General features: G+C 61.0%; 2 protein-coding genes across 2 annotated transcripts in view; both read left to right on the top strand.

Annotated features, from left to right (window-relative positions):
- MTA1 (metastasis associated 1) overlaps positions 1–4,913 on the top strand; it is a 37,595-nt gene extending 32,682 nt beyond the window's left edge. Inside the window, exons 13-22 of the mRNA XM_006839593.1 lie at positions 71–129; positions 537–652; positions 891–1,042; positions 1,140–1,329; positions 1,444–1,533; positions 2,546–2,698; positions 2,798–2,833; positions 4,321–4,352; positions 4,536–4,687; positions 4,763–4,913. Coding sequence (XP_006839656.1) covers positions 71–129; positions 537–652; positions 891–1,042; positions 1,140–1,329; positions 1,444–1,533; positions 2,546–2,698; positions 2,798–2,833; positions 4,321–4,352; positions 4,536–4,687; positions 4,763–4,913 — 1,131 coding nt within the window. The remainder of the gene's footprint in view (positions 1–70; positions 130–536; positions 653–890; positions 1,043–1,139; positions 1,330–1,443; positions 1,534–2,545; positions 2,699–2,797; positions 2,834–4,320; positions 4,353–4,535; positions 4,688–4,762) is intronic.
- A 4,401-nt stretch (positions 4,914–9,314) lies between these two features.
- On the top strand, positions 9,315–13,938 carry CRIP2 (cysteine-rich protein 2). Its single transcript, XM_006839475.1, has 8 exons — positions 9,315–9,437; positions 12,213–12,307; positions 12,409–12,466; positions 12,840–12,980; positions 13,065–13,133; positions 13,221–13,315; positions 13,736–13,793; positions 13,871–13,938. Exons 1-8 carry the CDS (start codon positions 9,395–9,397, stop codon positions 13,936–13,938), a joined length of 627 nt encoding a protein of 208 aa, XP_006839538.1. The 5' UTR covers positions 9,315–9,394.
- The last annotated feature ends 3,096 nt before the right edge of the window (positions 13,939–17,034 follow it).

The raw sequence follows: 17,034 nt of genomic DNA, 5'->3' as shown, positions 1-17,034 counted from the left end.
GGGGGGGGAGGCGGGGGCGGGGTAGCTAGCATCTGGCTGACCTCTGACCCTTTGTTTTCTGTGTTTTAAGAAACGCTTAAAGGCAGCAGAAGCTGAGAGCAAGTTAAAGCAAGTTTATATACCCAACTAGTAAGTGCTGTGGGGTCCCAGGGTCAGAGACCCCCATGGGTGGGTCCCGTGTGCCCTGCCTGGCTCCAGGACATGGGCAAGAACTTGGTCCCACCAGGGTGAGTGGGTCTGGAAGGCACATTGCTTCCGTGGAGGCTTGGGTGCTTTTGGGGTCCTAGGAGCCCCGTGACACCTTGCTTAGGGCCAGTATGGACACATGATGGCCTCAGGAGTCAGGGATGGGGTGCTTGGCCACGAGGCTGGGCCATCTTACTGAGAAGGGTTGATCATGGCTAGCGCCAATACCAGTCTCTGGTCTATACGATGGGAGAAGTGGTTTCTGGTCCAAGGGGGGCAGGGTTTACATTTGGGCCCTTGCAGACTGGCTCTCCATGACGCCATTATTCTTCTCTTTCCTGTTCCCTAAGTAACAAGCCAAATCCAAACCAGATCCACGTTAACAGCGTCAAGGCAGGTGTGGTGAACGGCACAGGGGCGCCAGGCCAGAGCCCTAGTGCTGGCCGAGCCTGCGAGAGCTGTTACAGTAAGTGATGGTGTGGTCAGCACCCGGCTGCCCCACAGGCTCCTGCCACACCCAGACAGGGCCCTAGCCTGACCTGAGCCAGGCGGATGGGCGGGGCTCCTGTGGGCTGGTGGGCGGGGCTCCTGCCTGTGGGGGAGGGGGAGCCGGTTGCGTGGGCGCGTGGGCGGGGGCAGCTCTAATGCTCTGACATCGCTGGTTCTGTTAAGAACATGTATATCTTCAACTTTGTTGTCCGTAGCCACACAGTCTTACCAGTGGTATTCTTGGGGTCCCCCTAACATGCAGTGTCGTCTCTGTGCCTCTTGTTGGACATATTGGAAGAAATATGGTGGCTTGAAAATGCCAACCCGCTTAGATGGTGAGCGGCCGGGACCCAACCGTAGTAATATGGTAAGCAGGTGCTGCTCTTCCCTGTGCCCAGCCTTGCACCCCGGCCCACGGGCCCCTGGTCATGGCGTTGTGTCGGGCCGCTGTGCCCCTTCCACAGAGCCCACACGGTATCCCTACTCGGAGCAGCGGAAGCCCCAAGTTTGCCATGAAGACCAGGCAGGCCTTCTATCTGTACACAACTAAGCTGACACGCATTGCCCGGCGGCTGTGCCGTGAGATCCTGCGCCCCTGCCACGCCGCCCGGCACCCCTACATGCCCATCAATAGCGCCGCCATCAAGGCCGAGTGTGAGTGGCCCCCCCACTTATCCTGCCAGTTCAGTGGGACCCAGGCGCGGGAGGAGATCGTCCCTGATTTGCCTGTCGGTAGGCAGCTTCCCTCACCCAGCACCTTGCCCACAGGCACAGCCCGGCTGCCCGAGGCCTCCCAGAGCCCGCTGGTGCTGAAGCAGGTGGTGCGGAAGCCCCTGGAGGCTGTGCTCCGGTACCTTGGTAAGCCTGCCCACCTCAGCAAGCCAAGCCAGATGGTTTGGAAGGAGGCGGCCACCCTGGTGATGCCCAAAGGCTGTGGGTGCCTGCCGTCCACAAGAGAAGCAGAGGGAACTGTGCTACTCCCCACCCTGGGAGTCCCCTGGCCCTGAACCTGCCCCAGGTGGTGTGAAGGTGGTCTCTGCCACCCTGCCCTAGTTCAATGCCAACAACCTGCTTTCCTCATGCCTGCTGGCCCTGGGCATGCCAGCACCCCAGTGCCCTCTGGGCAGTGGGCCTTTGGTGAAAGCTGACCACAGGAAGGGGGTATATTGTAGGCCTCAGATCAGACACTGACCCTCTGCTGATGTCCTTGGTCCACTACCACAGGTGCCCTGCACTAAGGGCTTGAATGGGTGTCTGCGAGGGGCTGAGTGTCCAGGCCTGGACTGAGTCAGCCTCTCCACCACGGACGCAGTTTTGTCCTGTGAGGACATTCTAGGGCCATGAGCTCATTCCCTGTAGACACAGGTGTGGTCACTCAGCCTGGCTTCGTTCCCTCGGAGGCATCTGGGAAACCTGGTGGTCAGCTCCTCAGACTCTGAGCAGGTGCAGCCCAGGACCTCATGTGAGCCAGTTCTTCTGGTCTGTCTCTGGACAGGTCCCAGGCACTGGCTAGTCTTCTGCCATGCAGCGTCTGCTGGGTGGGGCGTGTTATGTTCCAGCCATCCTTGGGCTGGTGACTGAGGGGCTGACGCTGTACTGTGGTGGGCGTGTCCCGGTTGGGAGCCTTCTGGGCAGATGGTGGCCCTGGCCATGGGATAGTGGACTCCCCCTGCACCAGTCAGAGGTTCTCAGGTTTCTGGTGTGACACCCTCCCGTGCCTGAGGGCCATCTCAGCAGGAGTCCACCAGCGGTCAGGGTCAGCTTCTGGCTCCAGGCTGTCTGCAGTGTCACTGACACCCTGAAGTCAAAGCCCTGGACTTCCTCACCTGGGTCTGCCCAGCAGCTGTCCTGACTCCACATCCTTTAACAGAGGCCCACCCGCGCCCTCCGAAGCCTGAACCTTCGAGGAGTTTGTCTGGCGCACCCAGCAGTCTGACGCCCGCGAAGGCAGCCCCCGTCATCAACAACGGCTCCCCCACCATCCTGGGCAAGCGGAGCTATGAGCAACACAATGGGGCGGACGGTGAGTGTGGATCGCGGTGCTGGGCGCCGCCTGGGGGCAAGCCCACCAGAGTGCCCACTGACACTGTCTTCTCTCCCTCTCTGCCCCGGGCACTGCCAGGCAACATGAAGAAGCGCCTCCTGATGCCCAGTAGGGGTAAGGCGGGCTCGCCGCTGGGCGCCGGCCGAGATGTGTCTGTGCTGTGCTGCTCATGCTTGGCGTGCGTGCGTGCGTGCGTGCGTGCGTGCCAGGCAGTCCACACCCCGCCAGCCCTCGGTCCACCCCACCCGGCCTGGCTCCTGGCTTTGGACTGCCTCGCAGCCTGTGCCACCCCGTGCTTGTGTTATGCCAGCCGCATGCTTCTCACCTGACTTGTGCAGCCTGTGTTTCTGTGTGTGTCTCTACACGGCAGCTGGGGGTGTGGGCGGGCACCTCCCTTCTAGCCCCCCAGGGGCCTCCCCACTGCCCCTGTGTCTCAGGAACAGCCAGTTATGCTCTGACACAGGAAGCTAACCCTCATCAATAAGCATCTTTGAACTTTTGAGTTTGTTTTGAGAAGCTGCTAAAAATAGCAACTTAAAGTCCATTTAGTTCAATTGATTTTTTTAAAAAACCGGTTGGGTTGATGCCAGTCTCAACTTCTGGCTCCAGGAGAGTCCCGTGGCCGGCTGGGGGGCACAGCTGTGCCCATCTCTGTCTCGTGTGGGTCACCCACCAGGCCTTAGCACACCCCTGGCCAGGGGCCTAGTCTGTGGGATGCCAGCCCTTCCGCCCTCCCTCTCTAACTGAACTGTCTGCTTTCTCCCCTCCACCATCTGTTGGACGGCTAGGAACTTACCTAGGTAAGTGTCTCCTGTGGGCTCCTAGGGGCTGCAGGCCACACACGTGCTGTGGCCTCTACCTCACTGATGGGGTTCCTGAAGCTGGGAGGAGAGGCTGGGGCTCCGGCTGTTTGGCAGAGGCGGGGTTCTGCTACTTGAAAAGACTCAAACATCACCTAAGAAATGTGTGTCTGGGAGGCTGGCAGGGCGGGTGGGCACACTCTACATGGGATCCTGCACATACATGCTCATGGGCACACTTGCCTTCACATGTGAGTATACACATGTACATGCACCCATGTGTGTGTGTGCGCACGGCTTGCACCCTCACTCATAGTGGGCAGAGCAGGGAGTGGCTGTGGCCTCGGTGGGTGTTTGTCTCCACGTGTTGGGCTGTGGCTGCCTAGTCTGGCTCGTAGCTTCCAGACCCGGACCCTGCAGGGTGGAGGAACCCATGCCTTGGCTGGAGTTCCCGGCAGGATGATCTGGCCAGGGCTGGCTCTGAGACCTGCCAGGCAGGCGCCGTAATGCAGCTCTGTTGGTGACGGGGCTGGGCGTTGTCTGCTCGTTTGTCTTGGCTCACTTGAATGAATGGGGAGGGGCACAGGTCTCCTTACTGTCCGTCCATCCAGTGAGGGCTCTGAGCTGCTGGGCAGGCCTGGGCCGGACGCCATGGCTTTGGGCTAGGACAGGCAGTCCAGGCCCCCAGATGTCCCCTGCCAGGCTGGAGCGCAGCCCCGAGCCCCTCCTGTGCACGCCATGCACTCAGCTGCTGTCACCTCCCCCGGGATCTCATGGCTTGGTCCTCTCCTCTCTCCTCAGGTCTGACAAACCATGGACAGACCAGGCATATGGTAAGAAGGGCCCAACCCCACCTGTGTGCACATAACATCCGCGGGCGTTTGGCAGGAGTGCCTGGGAGGTGGAGGAAGGCAATGTTGGCTGCAGGAGTTGGGGGAGAGCGATGTCCTCATGCACAGCCCCCAGCCCCACCTCATCCACCCACTTTGTCACACCTCCCCTTCCCTCTGCCCTAGGGACCAAGCCGGAACCTACTGCTCAATGGGAAGTCGTACCCCACCAAAGTGCGGCTGATCCGGGGGGGCTCCCTGCCCCCCGTGAAGCGGCGGCGGATGAACTGGATAGACGCCCCCGACGACGTGTTTTACATGGCCACTGAGGAGACCAGGTGATGAGGCCTTCCCTGGGGTGAGCGTCGGGGTGCGCCCATTCCCGGCCTCACGTCCTGCGTCCCCACCTGCAGGAAGGTTCGAAAGCTCCTCTCCTCCTCCGAAACCAAACGCGCAGCCCGCCGGCCCTACAAGCCCATTGCCCTGCGCCAGAACCAGGCGCTGCCTCTCCGGCCACCTCCTCCGCCACCCGTGAACGACGAGCCCATTGTCATTGAGGACTAGGGCGGAAGGCTGGCGAGCTACCCCCCTAGAGCACCAGGCAGTGTGATGGAGGCCGCCTGGACCTGCCCGTCCGCCTGCTCTGACACCTGCTCCGAGTGGCCTGGCCTGGCCTGGCGGCCTCCGCCCTGCTCCCGCCTGCCACCTCCGCCGCCGCCTCCTCCTCCTTCTCCTCCTCCCTTCTTCAGTTTTTGGTAGTGGCCCCTCCTATGCCGCGCCTCTTGTGGACACCAGGGAAAAGTGCGGTTAACTTATTCCGAGAATGCCCGAGCCCCTAGCTTTGTGTTTACTTTTGGCCAGAGCGGAGATGGTGCCCGCCCTGGGGCCCTGGGCACACTATGGGGTCTCTCGTCCCAGTGGGAGGCTGGCTTGTAAGATTTCGTTGTGTTCTGTTGAAGGTGCCATTTTAAATTTTATTTTTATTACTTTTTTTGTAGACGAACTTGAGCTGTGTCGGAATGTTAGGGTCGGCGTGGTTGGCGTCGGCCATGATGCCTGCCGGGTCGGCCCTTGTCTTTTCAAGTAATTTTCATATTAAACAAAAGAAAGAAAGAAAAAAAAATAATAACACTCAGAGGTGGTCCTCATCCCTGCCCCCATATCTTCATCCACACCCACCTCCTGGTCTGAGGCCCCAGCACCTTTGAATATGTGAACCTTGCCCCACAGCTCCCTGTGTACACGCCCCCTAATCCAGCCCTGTTCCCCAGACAACACATGGCAGCTCTCACTGTGTAAGTGAAGGGCAAGGCTCCCTCAGACTTTGGGACTGGCCCAAGCAGGGCTCTGTTGAACTAGCTGGTGTAACAGGTAGGTGAGCAGGTGGGGACCCCAGGCTGGTAGCCCTGCCATGAGCATGCAGACCCTGGGCCAGAAGCTCTGTCTTAGCTTGAGGGCCTTCTGCCTGGCACCCCCAAAGTCAGACCTGACCAGTTGCCTGGTACTTGTGGAGCCCAGGCCCCTTGGCCCCAGCGTCTACAGGGGACCAGCTCTGTGTCCATGCACGTGCCTTCCTCCCACGGATTCCTGGCTGGTGGGACGCCCAAGTGAGCCTGGTCCCGAGCAGCCTCACAACAATGACAACAGGGCTTTTCCTCCTGTGGAGGGTGGAGTGGCCCATTCCCACCACCCTGGGCCCCTTCTTCCTTGCTGGTCAGCACAGCCTGGCTGCCTAGGACTCATTGCATCCTCCAGAGCTGGCAGGGCCTGCCCAGCTGTCGGAGGCATCCCGCTCAGAGCCGAGGGGCCGCCCGCCAGCAGGTGTGGAGTTTCCACAGAGGGGTTTTCAGATTTCAGCTAGTCCCTTGTTTTCAGAAATCCTACCTCTGGGCTCTCCCTGCACCTCACCCCTGCAGGCCTGTGGGACAGGTGTGCTGGGCTCAGGAACGCCTGGCAGCCCTGCCCCCCTCCCTCCAACTCCTCTTCCTACTGGAAGCCTATGATGGTGGAAATCTCAGTGTCGAGCTAAAATAGAAACCACTTGTGTGCCTGTCCTGAGGCAGATAAAGGGGTGTCCTGGCCTGCCTCCCAGGTCTGCCGTGGGGTGACAGGGCTGGGTGTCGAGAAATGGCTGCAGCACACCCCACCGCTGTCAGGAGCTGCTTGGGCCCACCCCGCAGCCATTGATAGCTAATCTGGAGGCCTGGGGTCTTTCCACCACGAGTGCTCACAGCTTGGATTATCTGCTGTGTCTGTACTGTGGGGCTGGGAGCCAGTCTGTAACCTTGAGGGAGGTATCAGCCAGCCCCTCTTAGGCCTTTGCAGGTTTGGATCTGAGGTTGGAGGACTGCAAGGGGGCAGGTGGTCCTGCCTCAGACCTGTGGGAACTTTGGAGACTAGGCAAGAGGAGGGATCCTCTGAAAGACCCCTGCCCCATCACCTTGCCCTCCCCCCAGTCCCTTTTCCGTTCTCTGGTCTGGACCTTCCAGCACTTGAGAGGTGTCCCTGGCTCTGCCCCAACCCCTGGGCTGCCCAGCCTTCTCCCCTGACCCTGCTGTCTGCCATCCTGTCTAGACCTTCGGTCAAGTCTTCTGGGAAGCCTCTCACAGGTCCTGGCCACTGTCTAGGTGAGGAGAGTCAGGGTACCCACCAGGTACCTTGGTCACACCCACTGTTGGTGTGTTGGCGGGGGCAGTGTAGACGAAATCCTAGGGGGTCACAGGCAGGTGGGCAAGGGCTCTGAGCCCAGGGGCATGGCCAACACCCATTTTGTGCTATCCAACCCTGACCCTAACGATGCCAAGTCACAGCAAGGGCTGGAGCCCTCAAGAGTTGAGAAGTTCGTCTGGTGATCTCCAGACACGGTCCTGGGCACACCACTGTCCACCCACAGCCTAGATGCTGGTTCCCCACAGCGGAGTAGACTGGGCTCCCAATGACCCCAATGGACAGCAAGGCGCCATGGGTCATCTGGCAGGGTGCCACGCCACTGCAGCTGCCTCTGCCCATGGTCAGCCAGGGCCCTGCCTACACCTGTCCACTGCCCCAACCCATAACCCCCATTGGTCTGTGAGTGGGAGGTCAAGGCCACTCACTGCTCTGCTGCCCATCGATCTGCAGCTCTTCCTGTCAGGCCCAGAATAGCCCCGTCACTTCAGGGAGCTGCTGGCCCTGGTCCAGGAAGGCAGCAGGGAAACGATGGGGGGCGGGGGGTGGGGGTGGGGGGGACATCCCTGTGCTGCTCCTCCCCCGCTCTGCGGCTCCACTCCGCCAGGGTCCATGCCAATACCATTCCTGGGTTATCAGCACATCACCAGGCAGGGTGTGGGCTCTCCTCTCCATGGCAGCCTGAAGACATTGGGGGCCAGGGGTTGGCAGTGGAAAGGGAGAGCAGCAGTAGTAGGACCAGGGCAGGGGGAGAGGAGGGGGGCTCACCAGGGGCCAGGCCACCCTCCTCAGGAAGGGGACTGGCCTGAGGCGTCCTGCCTGCTACCTCCTGTCTGGACTGGCCCAGGTCCAGAGGTGTGTGTGGGGGAGGGAGGGGCCTGGTCTGGCTGGTCAGTCAAGCTTGGGGGGGGGGGTCACATATTTCTGGGTTGTTGTCACCATGGAAACGAACTGATTGTGAGAGGCATGAGTACTTGTGGGAAGATATTTCCTGCTGGACTCCTGGTGAGGCCTGGGGGTAGGAGGCACCAGGCCAGGGGGCCCAAGAAGCCTTAGGACATGGACTGCCTCCCTCGGCCACTCCAGAAAATACGGGGACAACAGGGGCTGGGAAAAGTTGAGGGAAGCCCATCTTTGTCCTCCGCTAGCAGGTCCACAAAGTAGACGGAGGAGCCACAGGTCTTGACCTCAAAATCAGGCTGTGGACCCTGGGGGAAGGGGCAATGGAAAGAGGTTACAGGCTTGGAGAAGACCCCTGGGGGCAGGGCTAGTGCCCAGACTGGGCCTTGTCGTGGGTTGAGGTGTGGGGGAGGGGGCAGGTAGAGAGAGGTCTGAACAGAAGGTGGAGCCAACCAAGCAGGGCAGGGCAGGTTAGTGGCCCCTGGTTGACAGCGGGTTGGGGGCACCCTAGAGATCCTAAGCGTAGGCTTGAGGCTTGCGATCCATCTGATTTGTTTCACTAACCCAACAGTAAACCCAAGAGCCTGAAGGATGCTTGAGGACATCCTGGGTGGCGGGGAAGTTATTTGAGGACCACCACCCCACCCTTGGGGCCCACAGCCTGTCTGCCCCTTGTGTGTTGGACGCTTGGATAGGTTGCCTTTAGTGAGTGGAGCGGGACCCCGGCGTTAGTGGGTCCCCGAGGTCTGTCAGATCCAGACTGCCACCAGTCCCCGCTCATAGTTTTCTTCCATCACACAATCCCCGTCAGCACCACAGACAATGTTAAATTGGGGGAAGAGGATGGGGACCAGGACCTGGATAGAACTGAGACTGGACCCTGGAATCCCGCTCCTATCCCACTGCATGGCCGTTGCTATGGAAATCCAGCAACAAAGGGAAGAGAGGGCTCAGCTCGCGCGCGGCGGGGCGACAGGATAGGGTGGGGATCCTTCCGGAGCCCGCGTCCGCACCTGCACCCTGGCGGGCCTGGACGCCGGGAACCCGGCCTTCCCGTCGAGGCATCAGTCTGCGTCTCCTGGGGCTGCGGGTTCCGGCCCAGGCCCACTTCCCAGAGCTCCAGGGGAGCGCTGACTCCCCGCCCACTGCCCGGCCGCGCCTGACTTCACCATGAAAACAGCCAAGGCGTGAACCGCGCCGCAGTCGTCAGAGCGGGCCCTTTAGACGCCTCCTTTGGCAAGAACGACTAGGGGCGCCACGCGGGGGGGTTGGGGGCGGTTTCTAACCCCCGGCAGGTGCACCCCCGCTCCCTCTACGCCCCCAGGCGGCCGGCAGTCCGGCGGGCGGGCTCCCAATGCCCCGCCCGAACGCGGAGCCAATGGGTGCGCGGGAAGCCCGGGTGGGGCGGGGCCAAGCACCGGGCGGCGGCGGTGGAGACGAGCATAAGCTGCGGGTGCGGGCGGACCAGTCGACTGACCATGGCCTCCAAATGCCCCAAGTGCGACAAGACCGTGTACTTCGGTAAGTGTTCTGCCCCCTGTTCCCTGTCCCACGCCCCGCGGACTCGGCGTGCGCCCGGTCCCACGCCCGGATGCGGGCCGAGAGCTTGGTTCCCGAGGTCTGCCCTCGCGGGTGCGACCGAAGAATGAGACTGCGAGCAGGCCCTTCCTGAACCCTGACCCTGCTGGTGGGGACTAGGGGTCCCCGGCCTGGATTGGGTTGGCGGGGCGTGATCGGCCCGGGACGCGGTCGGAGGTTGAGGCGCGCTTCTAGCTAGGGTACGGGCGCATCTCGTTGTGCTGGGCGGCGCCGCACGGGGCGGGGCCGGGTGGGGCCACAGAAGCCCGGGCTCCGGGTCCTTCTTGGCCCTTCCCGGCCGGGTGGACCCCAGATCCGCTTCCCCACTGACACGTGGCCAGGCCCGCGTGGCCCCGGGTAGTCACTCCGCCCCTACCTCTACTCACACCGGATCGGGCCCAGGTTCTGTCTGGACTTGGGCCACGCGGAGGCGACCTTGGCCTCGCCCTCGCACATGTCCCAACGCGCTCTCTTCCATGGTGTGAATTTCCCCAGGTAGGTAGGAGAGGGCAGGTACCGAGAACCGGTGTCCAGAACCCCTTTCCTCCTCGAGGTCAGAAAAGGAGGGGGAATCGGTTGGCACCTTCTCTGCCTGGATGCCTCTGGTTTGGAGCCCCCTCCTGGCATTTTTGGAGCTCAAGGCAAGCGCCAGCCCATTGGGTTACTCATACCGGGGTTTGCGTCCTCACGGTTGCTCCCCTCATACCCACTCCCCCTATTGTCCCCCAACTTTGCCAGGGAAGGTTCTGCCCACATATTCTCATACGCCCACCCCACCGCCTGCACTGAGAGAAGCAAGCTTAGTTCCAGAACCCAGGACAGGACAGTCTGGGGCTCGTCCCTGTCACCTTAGTCGTGACAGGGAAGCCCCTTGGCAGGGGAGGGGAGGCTCACACTTGCTTTGCGCTTCCCAGAGGGGAGGGACCAGATTCAGCCTGGAAGTACTGTGCTGTTTGGTGGCTCTTAGCCCAGGGCATTCCAGCTGCTTCCCAGGAGCCCTTCCTGTCCTGCAAGGGCCCTTGTACTTCTCCACTGTCCCTGAATTTGCTCCGAGTCCGGTCAGGCCAGGCCAAGTCAGCCTTGGCCAGCAGTCCTCTGGACAACCCGGAAAAGGGCTTCTGCTTTTCTGCAGAGTGCTGGTTTCCAGCACAGAACAAAGGCTCCTCAGACTGGCTGGTTGGCATTTCACGGGAAGTGGTGAGGTTGAGGCCTGGGATCTGGCCCACACCCCCAGCCAGGCTGCACTCAGCAGTAACCCACAGGCCCAGGACACCCAGGATTCCGTGATGGACTGAGGATGCTGAACCCCAGATCCCAGATCCCTTAGCAAGCCACTTAGGTCCAGTTGGTCCCATATTCCCAACCAGTCAGGACATGTTGGGTGTTGCTCACTCAGTGGGACTGAGGGTCTCCCCAGAGCCTGGTCAGGGCCTCGAAGCCCTGGCAGCTCTGAGCTGCAGCTGTCACAGCTTCCAGGGAAGGGACGCCAAGCCTGGAACCAGAGCTCTGTCTGCCCTGGTGTGGTCTAGGGGGAGGGCTATGCCTGGGAGAGAGGGGTCACAGAGGTTTGCCAGAGCCAAGGGGCATATGGCATTGGAAGCTTGTGGGGGTCTCAGTGCCGGAGCCTGACCACCTAAGTGCTCCCCAGCAGCCCCGTGACCTCTGTGCCCTGGCCAGTGCCCCACTCTCCCGGGCTGGCAGATGAGGGTCTGCAGGGCATCTTCCACTCTATGGAGTCCAGCCAAGGAAGCCTGCTTGCCTGCCCTCCCTGGCGCTCAGCCCGCCCCTTCCTTTTGGAATTTCAGCTCCGCTCCAGCCATTCTTCCGGTCTTCTCCCCTCCACCCTTTTCCTGTCCTGCTTCCGCCTATTGGGAGGCAGCCCTAGCAGCCTCTTGCCGGGTGGGGAGGGTCCAAGGAGGGTGTCTGACCTCACCCTTGGCAGCTGGTCTCAGACCTTTGTAGACCAAGTGGCAGCCTGAGGTAGTTGGAGGGCGAGTTCAGAGCTCAGGATGAGGGAGCTAAATATAGATGGTGGGGGTCCTGCCTGGGACCGTGGAGGCACAGGGATGGGTCATTTCTGTCTTTACCTGGTCAGGACCCTACAAGGTCATACAGGAAACACTACACCAGGCCCACTCCCAGTTCCATTAGGGCCTGACATGGGGAGGGGGGCGAGAAGTGTGTGTGTGGTGGAGGGGAGGCAGGTGGGTATGGAGGGGGCAGGAGTGTGGGAGAGTCAGGTGTGAAGGGAGCAAGTGTAAGTGGGTGGAGGTGTGAGGAGGAACAGTTGTGTAAAGGGAAACAGGTGTGGGAGAAGCTGAGGTGTGAGGAAGGAGCCAGGTGTGGGAAAACGAGGGACAGATGTGTATTGGGGGTAGATCTGTGAGAGAGGAGCAGGTGTGAGTCGGTGCAGGTGTATGAATAGGAGGCAGAAGTGAGAGTGAGGGCCGGCCTGTGAAGGAGGCAGGTGTGAACAAGGCAAAGTCAGTGCGTTTGTTGGGAGGATTGACGGCACAGACCCCTCCTTGGCAGATGTCGGATCCAGGGGCTTGCGTTACCCACAAGACCTAGAGAGAGTGGGTGGGTTTCTACACAGAAGGGTGGTGGCGGGAGGAACCCCAGCTGGGGCTGTCACCGGGAATGACGCTGGGCTTTTGAGGCTGCCCTGAGGAGGCCCTGCGGGGCTCACCCTGACCTCCGTGGCCTGCCTCTCCGCAGCTGAGAAGGTGAGCTCCTTGGGCAAGGATTGGCATAAGTTTTGCCTCAAGTGTGAGCGCTGCAACAAGACGCTGACGCCAGGGGGCCATGCTGAGGTGAGCCCCTCCTCAGGGTGGGGGGGGGGAGCCCTAAGAAACCATTGGGAACTGGCCCAGAGGTGGGGCACGGCCCTCACCCCCACGGTCCCTCTGTCTAGCATGATGGGAAGCCCTTCTGCCACAAGCCTTGCTACGCTACGCTGTTTGGACCCAAAGGTGAGCATGGTTTCCCCGCCAGTGGTGGACCTTGATCCTCCCAATAGCACACTAGCTGGGGGTCAGCTGCAGCAAAGGCCTTGGGACTTCACTTAGGTGGGTCCCCAGGGTGGACTTGGGCAGTGCCTCCCTCCACTTCATCTTCCCATCCTTCTCTGGTTCCTGTCCCCTAGTGAGCCAGCCCCCTTTCTCCTAGGAGTCTACCCTTGCTGGGCCCCTCCTGGGTGGTCTTCGCCATCCTGAGAGCAGGCCCCCCCAAGCCCCTCTTGGAAATCTCTTGGGCCATGGAGGACCACTGTGAGACATTTGGGGTGAGGGTGGGGTGATGGGCAGGTCTCTGTCACCCACCCTACCTGTGCTTGTCATCCCACAGGTGTGAACATCGGTGGCGCAGGCTCCTACATCTATGAGAAGCCTCCAGCTGAGGGGACCCAAGTCACCGGCCCCATTGAGGTCCCTGTGGCCCGTGCTGAGGAGCGGAAGGCCACTGGTCCCCCAAAGGGGCCCAGCAAAGGTGGACTGGGCCAGGTGTCTGGGAAGTGTTGGGGCAGCCTCTGCCCCTCCGACCTGCCTGACCTGCCCTCCAACTCACCCCCAGCTTCCAGCGTCACGACCTTCACAGGGGAACCCAACATGTGCCCCCGCTGCAACAAGAAAGTCTATTTCGGTGAGTGGTAATACCCCTCCCCAACCGGGCCCAGCCTTTGTGAGCCGCCTCCGGAGGCGCTGCGCCTCACCATGTCCCCCTTTCCAGCCGAGAAGGTGACGTCTCTAGGCAAGGATTGGCACCGGCCATGTCTGCGCTGCGAGCGCTGTGGGAAGACCCTGACGCCCGGTGGGCACGCCGAGGTGAGGCTGCGCGGGTGGGCGGGAGGAGACGTGCAGGCCTGGAGGGGCACGCACGGGCACGGTAGGACCAAGGGGAGGCAGGACGGGCGAAGCAAGGGGCACGTAGGGCGCCTGGTGAACACGCGGAGGTGAGGGCCCGCGGGTGGGCTGGAGGGGCACGCTCGAGCAGGGCAGGGTGCCTGTCGGCGAGGGTGGGCTAGCGCGCGGTTCTTCCGAGGCGGGGCCGGCAGGGCGGCACGGTAGGGGCTGCCCTCTGGTGGTCGGATCGGAGACATGTCGGCGCGCAGATGCCTCGTGGTGAGAGAGCCCACAGGAAGGGAGTCAGGCCGGTGATGATGCCTACGTGGAATAGGAATCCACTGAGGCATAAGGCAGAGGTGGGCAGTGAACCTGGGTCTCAGCCCCTCCTTCCCATGCTAGCACGACGGCCAGCCCTACTGCCACAAGCCCTGCTACGGAATCCTCTTTGGACCCAAGGGTGAGTGGACTTCAAGGGGTTTGGAGAGTTCAAGTGCCCCCTGCCCCCCTCCCCATTACCACTGCCTGTCTTTGCAGGCGTGAACACTGGGGCCGTGGGGAGCTACATCTATGACCGGGACCCTGAAGGCAAAGTTCAGCCTTAGGTCTGCAGCCTTGCCCACCCACCTCTGCACCTGCTGGCCCCTCCCAGGTCCACTGCTTGGCTCTCGTAGCGAGTGTGAGGGGGCTGCCCGTTCTGCCAGGCACATTGTGCCAGCAAGTCGGAGTGTGAGTGTTGGGAGTGGGGAGACAAAGCCCTTCCACCCTTCCTGTATTTCTCTTATCCTTTTTTGTGTTTCAGTGTTCACATGCCCCGTACCTTTACATGTCCCCCCCAGTGCTCCCACATGTACTTGTGTTCCTGCGTGTTCTGCCATGTCTCCGCGTACCCATTCATGTCCCTTTGTTCTTATGTCCCTGTGTCCACACATGTCCTATTGTGTCCTCTGTCCCCAAGTGTGGGTCTCTCCAAGGTGGCTGTCCCGCTCTCCCTCCTCTGCTGCCCTCCAGTGTAATTTATGCTGCCCTTGACCTCACCCTCACAGCTCCTGCGGGCAGAGCCCTCTGCCTGGCACCCACCATGCCCCAAAGCGCCTTGCCCCGCGGCCCTCATGTGGCCAGACACTAAGCTGCCCAGACTTTTGCAGTCAATAAAGAATTTGAGAATTCAGGCCCTCGTAGCTGTGTCTCTGTTTGCGGAATGGATAAAAGCCTAAGATGGCATCCCCTTGTTGTCTCCACAGGTGCGCCTGACACCCTTGTGTGGGGCTTCTGCTGGGGGAGGGATCATGTACCCAAGGCTGATGTGGGGAGGGTCAGGGTCCAGAGGGAGGGAGGGGCTCGGGCTTTGGTCTGGGCAGTGATGCCAGCACTGAGCTGGGATGGGCCGCAGAGGAACCTGAGTGGGTGGAAGGGCAGGAAGAGGTCTGAAGGTAACCCTGGGGATTCAGGGAATAGCCTGAGTTAGGGTGATGGGAAGAGTGCTGTGGTCTTGGGTAGGTGATGTGTACAGAGCTGAGCTTGCACTGACACTCCCCCAAGATGTCCCCATTAGGCACAGCTAAGAGCAGCAAAGAATTGGGACGCATCAGAGACCCCGAGATGCAGTTTTTCAAGTGAGGTTCATCCTGTGGGGAAGGAAGCTGCGGTGTCCACAGAGACAGAGGGAGAGTCTGCAGGGCAGGGGGAGCTGACAGGCCCAGTTGTGTTCCCCCACAGTTGTCCACTAGGTGTCGTCTTAGCTGGGGAAGTGTGGTCTTCTTCAGCATGGGTAGAGTGGCCCACGGAGAGTAAGAGCTGCCTCAGGACCTGGAGTTCAAATCCCACTCTGGGCACGTCTGCCAGACCAGTGTCCAGGTGTCTGGGTTTTCTGTGATGCTGGAGACACCTCCAGGCCTGGCCCTCCTAGCTCTCTGCTTTTTAAAGTTCAGCCAGGTCTCAGCCTACCACCAGAGGGCGCTCTTCTCCATAGGTATGCTTCCTGCTCAGCCCCTGCCCTGACCCGGTCTGTGACCCACCCCCACCTGAAGCTCTGTGCTTCCCCACTGCTGCACCAGACTCCTAGATGGCCCCAAAGGTGTCTGCCCTTGGGGCCCTGACAGGGCCTGCCTGCAAGGGGTGGCAGGTGTGGACACCATGTCCCCTACCCCACACAGTGGTTGGGCTTCCATTCCTGTGTCCTGGTTCACATCTGGTCTGCATCCCAGGGCAGCCCCCTACCAGCCCAGCTCTTGGTATGAGCCTCCTGCCTGCCCATCAAGCCCAGCCCCCAAGCCACATGGCTTCAGGCATGACTGATGACCACATTCCTGGCCCATTGTCCCATGTGAAGCCATCTGGGACCAGGGGTGGGCCACACCAGCTCCAGTGTGCAGATATGTTTGGGCAGCCTCTACCAGACAGACCGGGCCCAGGACTCACAGTGCGCATCAGCATCTCGGTTCCACCTGTTGTCTGGGAATGCAGCCAGAATGGTTGCTGAGTGGGGTTTGTCTTTGGGGCAGAGGGTGGGTCAGGCAAAGGGGAGATTGGGCCAGTCCTTAGGGCCTCAGGGTGGACTCAGAGAAGGAGTGGGCCAGCCCTCTTTACCCTCATGTGAACCTGGCCAAGGCTTCCTGGCTGGGGGGTATCTGGGGGATAGTTCAGACATCCCCATGCCCAGTCCTCTCAGCTCCGGATGCTAGGTGGAAAATTCCTGCCTCCCTTTGAGTGGAGCCGGGTGGGAGCCTCCGGTGGAAACCATGTTGAAAACAGACGGTGGTGGGAGAGCACGTCTTTCCCAAAGCCTGGGGTGGGGGCTGGCAGCAGTTCTGAAGTGTGAAGACCCCACTCAGGCTGACAAGGGGCGCTGAGGGGAGAAGGGTGTTGCCTACAGGGGAGAATGAACTCCCAAACCCCGCCCCTCCCGGCTGGGCAGGGCCAACAGCGCCCCCAGGTCCAGTCCAGGGAGGGCCCAATTCCATTTCCTGTGGGCAGAGGATGACGCGCCTTGGTGTTTGTTTCCAAGCGGTTGTCGTGGAAACCTGGGCGGGCCGCGCTACTGTTTGTCTCTATGCGTTGCTGGGCGGTGCACCAGGAGCCAGGCTGCAAAGGTTCCTTCAGTGGTACCAGCTCCAGTGAAACCCCCTGCACACACGCACACACACACACACACACACACACACACACACACACACACACACCTCTTCTCCCACAGGCCAAGAGCCAGGTGCTTCCTTCACTGACACCCTCTGGAGTCAAAATGGAGGGCTTGCTGGAATTCTCGCCTGTGTCTCTGGTTGTGCCCCCGCCTTCACATCCCCTCCCTGTGAGCTTCCTTTCCACCCGCGCAGATGTCAGAGATTGTCTCATCCCACCTGGAAGCAAGTCCAGGGATCCCCAAGGCCCTTGGGGATCAGCCAGGCCAACTGCACCCCAATCCCACTCTGCTAAACTGAGCTGTTCAGAGTGGTCTCTCTCACTGTCCTGCCCCCTGGATCTGGGTTTGTCTCCACTGGGGCCCCAGGGAGGCAGCTGTGTCTGCCTTCTCTCTGCCCCTACTTCCTTGAGAACCTACATTCCCCAGTGTAGGGCCACAACTCCCCCATTACCAACAGTGATCCTTAGCGCTGGATGCCCCCTCATCCCACCAGCTTCTGGCTTTTCCAGACCCTACAGACTACCCCCAGGCCAAGCTAGCCTCCTTAGGACATGGGGGGCTA

This window comes from Chrysochloris asiatica, unplaced genomic scaffold (genome assembly GCF_000296735.1).
Source record: "Chrysochloris asiatica unplaced genomic scaffold, ChrAsi1.0 scaffold00025, whole genome shotgun sequence".
Classification (NCBI taxonomy): Eukaryota; Metazoa; Chordata; class Mammalia; order Afrosoricida; family Chrysochloridae; genus Chrysochloris; species Chrysochloris asiatica.
Note: the sequence above shows the minus strand (reverse complement) of the source record. Positions and strands in the feature narration are given on the sequence as shown.